General features: G+C 37.6%; 1 protein-coding gene across 3 annotated transcripts in view; it reads right to left on the reverse strand.

Moving 5' to 3' along the window:
* Positions 1–6: 6 nt before the first annotated feature.
* The window catches only part of Macc1 (MACC1, MET transcriptional regulator), an 85,098-nt gene continuing 74,840 nt past the window's right edge, over positions 7–10,264 (reverse strand). For 2 of the 3 annotated variants that reach the window (XM_004626452.2, XM_023709945.1), the window contains exon 5: positions 7–3,222. In XM_004626452.2, coding sequence (XP_004626509.1) covers positions 3,010–3,222 — 213 coding nt within the window. In that variant the 3' untranslated portion in view covers positions 7–3,009. The remainder of the gene's footprint in view (positions 3,223–10,264) is intronic. The other variant, XM_023709946.1, reaches the window with a different exon arrangement.

Here is a 10,264-nt window from a genome sequence, read left to right on the forward strand (position 1 = left end):
AAAAGCCTCCAGTGATATAATTTTTCATTATTTTCCTTTTACATTATCTCAGTTGTTCCTTAGACATTAAAATATTGCCAAAGTATGATTAAAGTAGCACCATATGGAAATTACATTATAAAAGTCCCAATTTTGGCATTGTACAAGTTAAATCTATTTTTCTCTATTGTATGTTCATATAACAAAGTTACTTACTAGGAAAAAATTTTCAACCCCACTTCATCCATTGATTTAGCACTTTATGTCTTTGAGAAACTCAAGTATCTCCACGTACAAAGTTTCTAGAAGTATTTTCTACAATTTAGGACATGAATTGTGGTGCATCCATTGTTGGCAGGAACTGTCAGGGAGGTAGAGCTGAATGACTCCTATTGCTGCCTATGAAGCCTTTCACCCAAGGATGGAGTGGATCTGTGGCTTATAGAAAAAGGGCCACACTGCAAGCTAGGGGCTGAACTAAAATCTTATCGTAATTCATACATTATTACATGAAAAGCCTGAGGAACTGAAAGAATCATCTAAGCTTTCCCCATTTTTGAAATGCTTAAAGAAATTTTGGATTAATAGCTTTTGATACTTTTAATGATGTCAAGGACAGAGTGCAAGTTCCTCATTAATTCCATTGGCTTTCTGTCAAATACAGGCGATTCATGATTACCAAGTTAATCTTTTCAGATTGCAAAAATCCATTGTAGTAAGAAAAATATAAAATCCACAGAAGTAGTAACAATTTATAAAACATATTAGAATAAATTTACAAAAACAGAATGTTTGGACATGGCTTTAAAATTCCCCTAGAAGGATTTGTTATGAGATTATAAAATATCTTTGTGTACATTAATAATTAAACCATTGTTTCATACTTAAATTACAGAGCTCATGTTTTTCATTTTTTAAAACTCTTCTTAAAATTCCCAACCACAGTCTCAAAACACAATGAGGCATAAGCCTGAAATTATTTACTTAATCTTACTACACTAAACAGTTATCCAAGGTCTCTTTCTTCTCAGATCTTGTAGCCAGGGAAAACCCAGTTATTGCTTCTATACTGTGCAGTCCCCAAATGGGCCCATTTCTTGACATGTAAAAATCTTCTAAGAATGTTCTAAAGAAGCAAAATCACTCTACAAAGGAGTGTGTTCTGAACTTACTAATTGTTTTCTTTTTCCTTTCTCCCTGAATTTATTTTCAGTTAAAATAAATTCTGCTCTTGAATGTGTGTGTATCATTCCTTGGTAGGGTTGTGTCCTCATATCATCAAATATAAATATTGAAAGCCTTAAAGATTGTTCTTAAACTCTGATTCAAATTACCTTTGCTGGCATACCAAAAACCCCAGGGTGGGTTTAAAATGAGGGTGTATTAAAAACCATAAGATTCTGCCTTTACTTCTTTAGCCAAATGGACATGTTTTATTCAGGATGCTGAAACAAAATCCTTATTCAGCTCATCCACATTACCTGTAAGGCCCAGTCTTTTTTTCCCCTAAATTCTAGAGGACTTAGTGGCCCTGATATATCATCTGCCCCCTCCCTTCACTCCCACCTTGACTTTAGCTCTTTGCCCTCACCCCTTCACCCCTTTACCCTGGCTCTACTGCACAAAGCTCCCTCCTGCCAGAAGGCATCACTAAATTCCAGTACCCTCTTCACATCAGGGGCTGCCTGACCCCCCTGCATGGTCTTAGTTTCCTTCCCAAGGTAAACTTACCCTGTCCCATTCAGAGGATGGTACCTATAGATACCCTGTAACTCTTAGCACCATAGCCTCTCCATTGTAGCTGTTGTGACAGAGGCCATTGTACATTTAATGGAATCACTTTTTATTGTCTGCCTGGATCATTCAGCAGTCCTGAAGCCAGGGATCATATGTTTCCCACTATTATCCTCAAGTGCCTATATGCCTGCCACAAAATAGCACACATTCTTTGTCAACTGAGTAACAACAGACGAATGGCAGTCAAAACACATAAGCACTGGCAGCCACCAGAACACTGAACGTATGTGTGAGCACAGATCATCTTTTTGTGAACTCTGTGATCTATTAGTATTTATACTGGCTCAAATTCTGGTTTATCTATGTTTTCCAAGAGCATAATAAAACATTCTGGTATGTGCACGCACGCACGCACACACACACACACACACACACACACTATTACACACACACACACACTTATATATGAAAACACAGACACAAACAAATAACAGTATTTTTAAGGGTTAAACCTGCTATCCCGAACAGGAACAAATCAGGTTTTAGGTGGATATGTTTATAATAATGTATGTTATTAAAAGTTCCTGAGAGATAAAGACTACTTCACATTATGAATCTGCAGAAAAAAAAATTTGAGTTAAGCAGTATTAGATTCATCCCAAGATGCTGAAAGAAGCTGGTGAAAACCTTGGGTCCACCCATTCAGACAACAGATATCTGAAGAAAAATCTCATTTTCCTTCTGGTACTCTTCCAAGAGATGGTAAAAAGAAGAGCAAGCTTTAATTAAAATGTAATAGCTACTGATGTGAGCTGTAAATATTTATTTTTTCTTCTTATTTTTCCTATTCTGACATGCGTAAATGTTTAAAAGACAGAAGCAGATTTTTCAACTAAAAAACCTACTTTACACTAGCCTCAGGTATCCTCTTTATTCCTTGGTTTTTCCACATCTGACATGGAAATAATGCTGGCAAACACAAGCCAGGAATAAGACCAGTTACAGAAAGTGTGTAGCCTGAGTGGCCTCCCAGTGTGTGCTCCTCCTCTCCTGGTAAAATTCCACTTGACCCAGCCCTTACATTATCTTTGTGTCTGTATGGGGGACTTACTCGAGCAACATTATTTTAACTTGAAAAAAACTGAAAATATCTTTCAAAGAGAGAAGAGGATTTTTTTCCCCTCAACAAACCAAACTAGTGAATGCCTTTGAAATTTACACACACACACACACACACACACACACATTTTTATTACTACCATTCTCCTTGACTCCAGTAAATACTGCACATTTTTATACTTCCTCAGGAATAGAGAATGCTGTTGCTCTCAAAAACTCCAGAGAGTTCACTAGTAGTAAAGCTCCACTTAAGTCTCTCCACTGTTTGGTCACTGGATTCTTCATTCTGTCCAAAGCAGATTGAAGGTCTTGTAGCACATCTCTGTAGCTATCTCCATAGTGGGCACTCCAAGTATAGAGAAAATCATAGGCAGGCTTCCACATCATCTATAAAGAAAAAGGAAATGAAACTGGAGAGGTGTGACATAGAGCACAGGGAAAGGCAAATGCTGAAAAAAAGATTTAAAAGTCTCTATAGATATAAAAACAAATGAAATGTTCATTAGATATGTACCTATTTAATATGGTTAAGAAGATGTTTTAATACCTATCAGTTCCTTGTTGTACCTCTATGTTTCTAAATCTAGAGATTTTTATGATAATAACCACTAATATAGCCTTCGTTTTTTTTATTCATCATCTGTACATTGCTTATGGGCTTGATGTGAGTACAAAATACATGCACAATATTTTGACAACAGCAAATTTTATTAAGATACATTTGTCAGTCTCTGGAAGATTTTTAAGATTAAAAATAGTAGCTTTAATTTTTATGTGGATTTGTGGTAACTTTAAGCTACTGCACATCATAACAAGGACCTATAAAATGAATTTCCTACTTTTAGTTCATTTTATTCAGGCAAGTACATAAACTAGGAAAAAATGAAGCTTGACAATTAAATCAAGATAAAAGATACAGAGCTCTAACTCAGAAATTAGTGATATATTTTGTGAACCAAAAAACCATCAATATTAAATGCTTTTTCACTTTGTTTTCCTCAAGCACCTACCCATACCAATAACGTCATTGTTTCCATAGAAATAAATGTACGTCAGAGAACTTCACACATCAGCGTGTATGTAATGGTAACCAAGGCAACAGGCTCAGAGAGAATAAAGATGAAGACAGACCAAATAAGAAAAATGGAAAAATACACACACACACACACACACACACACACACACACACACCTGTACATGCACACATGCACACACAGAGCTTAAAAATGAGTTTTTTCTAAAAAAAAAAAAAAAATAAGATGAAGCATGCAGATATAATTATTGTAACATTTGGAATACAAACTTTATTGATGACTAATTACTTGGGCTCACGACAGCAATTCAGTTGTGATTCAATCATTTGTAAAATGTATCAACACTGACTCTGAGCTAAGTAATATGCTCAGCATTGTCCTTTTACCATGGAACTTAGATTAACAGTGATAACACATGAAATAGGGCTGTAGGGTACAATTTCTCACCATGCTTCAATATCACCATACAGAATGCAATTGGAATAAAAACAGTTGAAGACCTAAATAAAAGGCTCCACTAAGTCTTGCTTTCAATGCACATAAAAGGTTCAAAGAATAATGTGTTGCTATTTGTGCAAATTGTCTGCCAAAGGAATCATGATGCCCATATGCTTACCTCTCCAGACAAAGCTCAGTGCTGCATAGTAGAGAACTAAAGATAATTATTAAAGTTGTATCATATCAAGATATATGTTGCAGCATGAGAAATAATCTGAGTTTTGTTTATAAACTTCACCCTCGTAAACTATATGCATAACTGATTGGATCTTCCATCACAGAGAGAATCTGTGTGGGCCATCCTCCCATCTGTTTTCCAGAGACTGAAGCTGAAACCATACCTCACAAAAGTACAGATTACCACTAGTAGCTAAGCTGGGAAAGATAAATTCAGGCATAGTAGAATCTTTTCGTTCAGTCTTGACTGTCAAAACTCAGATGCCAGGAAGAGCTGAGTAGATTATTCTGTAATGAATTTATCCTAACCGTAAAAGCACTGCGACTTACATGATACTGTCATAGATAGCCAAATTAGATAGAAATATTAATAGGCAGTCAGACAGGGCCAGGCTCTTGAAGGAGACAGCACGAAAGACAAATTACCTTTCAACTGTGAGAGGGACGGATGCTCCTGCTGTGAGCCAGACCTAAAAGACCTAAAGGCCAAACAAATGCTAAACGAGTAGCACCTGAGATTGATATTCTAAATAGGTATCGATCACCTGAAAAGACCCAAGTGAGTCACCAGACCACCCCCCAATGGGAAGAGACCCTGTCCCGTTTTCATGCCCACTTACTCTGTGACTTGCTCCCCCATTTGGCCCTGGGCATAATCAACTTTACCTGAGCAATGGTGCTTGCAAATCCCTTTGGTTGACCATAGTTTCATCCCACCCCACATCCACCTAAGTGAGACCCCTTCCTCTCTACCTTAATCCCACATGGTTTTGCTCTATAAAAATAAACTGAAAGAGACAGCTTCCTGGGCAACCCACTTGGGTCCCCCTTCTGTCCTCTCTGAGACAGAAGCTTTCTTTCCCATTAAAATATTCTACTCAACCTCCATTTGTTCCTAAAATTCATTCTTCGGTTTTAGAGAACATGAACTCATCCAGGTCAGGTCAGGAGTTTTACTTCCCTGTATCAATACATTGAATTTATTCAGAAGTCCCTGATGCTCAACTAACTGGCACATCATTTTTCAATTTGTCAAAATAATGGTATTGTTCAAAATAATGGTATTTACAGCTAATGGCTTCTCAGACAGTTCTAAGTCCTTACTGATTGAGCAATAAGAAATGTATTTAGAAATGTGATGAACAGCATCAGGGAACATTTCAGTAACAAGGTGATAGCACAGATTAGCATAAAAAAATCACAGAAAGCAGATATCTCTTAAGAATTGCAAATGGATAATTTTAGGATTGTTCTGCAGATTCAAGTACCTCTATAGTCAGAAGCAGTCAAATGGCCTCACTGACTTTCCTAGGTAGAGCAGCTCTGTGTCACGCATCCAGCCACAGCGCTGGGAATTGCTATGTATAGAAAAGCCCCAAGGCACACTCGATCAGAAAGCAGCTTCTTGGTGATGCTGGGGGAAGAAAATATGCCCAAGTGATGCATAAATTAGCAACTACAGATTCAGAAGAGTTCCAGGGATGCATCTATTCACACACACACCTATGCATATTGCTACATAGCCACAGCAGATTTGCTGATCTGTACTGATAGCAGAACAGTGTAACCAGCTCCAGCAAGTCAGAAATTTGAACAGATTCCTGAGCAAATCCCCCCCAAAAAATTCTGAAAGTATAAGGATATTTCCTAGGGGCACTTTGGATTTGTTAGAAATGCAAGAAGGGCTATTTCCCCATGTTCATTTGAGATCCCATGGATTCTAAAACATAATCCAAGGGTTGGCCAAATAGCTCAGTGGATTAAAGTGCTTGCAATCAGGCACAGGGGCCAAGAGTTTGATCCCCAGGCCTGCCATGCTGGCCCGGCCCCCAGGGTGTGCTGAGCCAGCAATTGGGATGGGTGGTGGCGAGTACCTGTAATCCCAGCACTTGGGAGGCTGTACACAGGTGGATCACTACAAGTCTGATCTAGTAGCAAGACCCTGAATACCCTGTAGATCCTCCCCTAAAATATAAAATATAAATAAATAAATATAAAACATAATCCAGGGGCTAGGGATGCAGTTCAAGCACCTTCCTGGCAAATGAAAGATACCCAAGTTTAATCCCCAGTATCACAAAAAGTAAATTAATCAATTAATTAAAAAAACAACCTAGATAGAGATGGGCACAATAGCTTTGGATTGAAAAGAGTAGGACATTTGAAACATCATAATTTTTAATAAAATGCAAGCACATTTGTGGTAGTTTACATCTAGTCCCCCAAGAGCCTCCTTAGCTCATAGATGAAGCCTTTGAAAGGTAACTGGATTATGGGAGCATTATAGCTGAATGTGGTACTAGGTGGTTAGGCCTGGTCAGAAGGGGCAGCTCCAGGAGGCTGTGCCCTGGAAGGGTTTATCTTCCTTCCCATTCTTCCCTACATTTTCTCACCCTGCTTTCTGGTCACCATGAAGTAAGCAACTTCTCCAGCATGCCTTTCTGCCCTACTGCCTTGCCTTGAATCTAGCTATGAATTGAAACCTCTACAAATTATGAGCCAAAATAAACATTTCTTGCCAGACAAGTGGTATATAGCTGTAATCCCAGCACTTGGGAAGCAGAGGCAGGAGGATTGCTGTGAGTTTGAGGCCAGCTTGGGCTACAAAGTGAGTTCAAGTTCAGCCTGAATTGCATAATGAAACCTTGTCTCAAAAATTAGAAATAAATAAAATAAAAAGATGTCCTTTATATTGAGGTGTTCAGTACTTTGTCTCAATAATGAGGTAGTGACTAAGACAATATTTTACCTCTAGTCTCTGTTTTTCATTCCAAGAAACTAAACCTGAATGTCATGTTAGTGTAAAATTTGAGCTGTTGTGTATAAATTCATCTGTAGCTTTCAACTCACATTATAAATATGATTGTCATATTAACATAATAAAATATTCAAAATATATAATTGTTCATTGATTATTTTACTTAAGACATTTTATTGAGTCCTTACCAAGGGATTATATCTTCCTAATAAAAGGAAGCCTAGAGCATATTCCTTGCTTTTAGAAGCTTACAGTCCAGAAATGAGGTAGATATCTTCACAGATACTGGCTTAGTATGTAAAAAAATAGGATTTGGTTATAACAGTTATAAAAAAAATCTAAAATACTACTTGCATTTTCAAAGATCATTTTGAGGAAAACTGTGATTATCCCATCTAATCAGACACTATAATGTACAGAAACACATGTTTGCGTCAGTTTTATGTTCACGTCTTGGTGCCACTGTGTCTTGGATGAGCCAATTGAGTAAACCAATTTACCTGAGCTTTGAATATTTTGAATACAGAAATTTGGCTAATAGTTCCTGAGTCTGTCTCCTCATGAAGCCATCTGATGAAAGAGTTAGTAGACAGTTTGCATTTAATTTTTTAAAGTACTTTTGGGCAGGGTAAGGGATTCAGTTTTAGTCCTCATGTGAGGTAACAGAAGGGGATCTGATGTTAGACGGTAATGGAGAGATGAGCTCCAGAGAGAAGTCAAAGGGTTAGCATCACTCAGGTTACAGGGATAGAGGTCAACCTGAAGTCAAGGGAAATGTCAAGAAGGAGAGCAAGGGATGGGCAATTTAAGCCTCAGTTAGCGCTACACTTAGAGGTTACATGTAAGACACAGAAGAAACAAAAATGATGTAGAGAATGTGGAACCAAGAGTGACAGAAAATGAAGCAAGGCAGCTCATGCTGCAGATTCCAGTGACAAATGGCCGTCCCATCCAAAGAGGGCATCCAGGCGCTTGCTTCAGCCAGCTCACCCACACTCCTCACAGCTGAGTGTTCCTCTATCTTCGCATGTCTCAGGGACAGCACATTGGAAGGCCCAGACCATCCATGGTAAAGGTACTTATATACATCATCGCAATTAGCAAAAGCTATACCTTAGAGCTTCCTCCCAACCCTAAGACAATTAAACATTTACCACCATGCACACAGACCTCACTACCTGTAGCATAAAATGATGAGAAAATATTTAAAAACCTTAGAAAAGCCAGTACTTTGACAAGGCAAAGCCTTTGGCAACCTTGGAAAAGATAATATGAAGAGTTGTGAGAGGCACATGGCAACTATGAGCAGAAGCCAAAGATAGGGAAGCCAGAGGACAAAAGGTCATGTTTAGAATCTGAATAATAAAAGAAAAGCCAGAGCCAGAGAATAAGCAGGAAATGAAAGGATTTATGAAGGAAATCAAATCTGTAAAAGGTGATGCTCTACAACGGAAAAAAAAAAAAAAAGATTTTTGGTTTGTATACTAACTGAGATGAAAAGGCTCATGCAAGATGAAAGGTGTGGCATATACAAAAGACCCATGAGAAAGTTACTGGGTAGAAACACAAGCACAGGTCTGGTGAGATACCGCAGCAGATGAAAGCACCTGTATAGGCAAGCATAGGGACTGCAGTTCGATCCTGGGCACTACATGCCATGCCAGCCATGCCCCCAGGATGGGCTGAACTGACCACAGAGTCTGGGCGTAGTGGTGCATGCCTGTAATCTCACCACTGGAGAGGCTCAAACAGGAAGATCACTATGAGTCTGTGCTGTGTAATGAGACCCTGTAACAACCAAATACATTTTAAAAAAGAAAAAGAAAAGAAGCATAAGTACAACAGAATGTTAAAATCAAGATGGAACTGGATAAGAGTTAAAAGGTTAACTATCAAGAGAAATTGAGAAGGAACAAAAGCATATGCCAATATTTATGTACTGGATGCACTGGCCTTTTGAATCTGAGAACTACATTTTCCTTAGTAATAAAATATCTGCTAGGTATAATACATATAAAGTTTTCTATAGGTATCTTTGCCTTAAGAAATCCTAATAAAATTCCAACTTGAATCAATGCAAAAACTAATCTAACACATTGATTTTTGCCCTATATGATTAGATGTATGACATTTGGATGCAAATTCCTGGGTAGCTATATTGTTTATTTATTCAACCTTTTTTTTGTTTTGTTCTCTTCTGAAAGTTAACATATATAATGAAAGACAAAAAATGCAAGAGTAACTTGAATATATTAATTAATTATAGATACTGATATTCTAGAAATATTCTATAAATATAAATCTAGTGGTATTTTTGTTGGGTCCAAAATAAATACCCAGTAAGATCAAAAGAAATGTATACTTTGTAATAAATGGCAGAGAATATGAAGTCATCATATCTGAAATATTTAAAGAAAAAAATGGGTGAAATAAATAATTATCTTTCTGAGTTGACCTGAGGGAAGTTCTCTAAAAGCTGGAGATGTGTTGTGGACTACCAACATTTCCTCTGGGTTTATGTTATCTTCTATCTATTCAGTGTTTTTAAAAATCACTTCTGAATATTATGATTAAGGGAAGATATGCAACTTTACACTTATACTTGAGCAATTCCAAATAAAAGTATGTTCCTGAGGTTTACTTTCCTTAAATTATTCTTCTCAAAAAAATGTTTTTATATATTTAGTACAGGGTCTCACTACACAGATAGGACTCACAGTGATCCTCCTGTTTTCAGCATCCCAAGCACTGGGATTGCAAGTATGCACCACTATGCCCACTCTCAATCGCTCTCTCAGAATTCCCCCGGGGCAGGGCCAGCATAGCATGCTGGGGGGGCGAACTCCTGTCCCTGCATTTGCCTAAGCAGGTGCTTTAATCCACTGAGTTATCTAGCCAGCCCTTATAAATTTTTTTAAAGATAATACAAAATAATGAAGAAGAAGAAGAAGAAGAAGAAGAA

The sequence above is a fragment of the Octodon degus genome, unplaced genomic scaffold (assembly GCF_000260255.1).
Source record: "Octodon degus isolate 3935 unplaced genomic scaffold, OctDeg1.0 scaffold00015, whole genome shotgun sequence".
NCBI classification, from domain to species: domain Eukaryota; kingdom Metazoa; phylum Chordata; class Mammalia; order Rodentia; family Octodontidae; genus Octodon; species Octodon degus.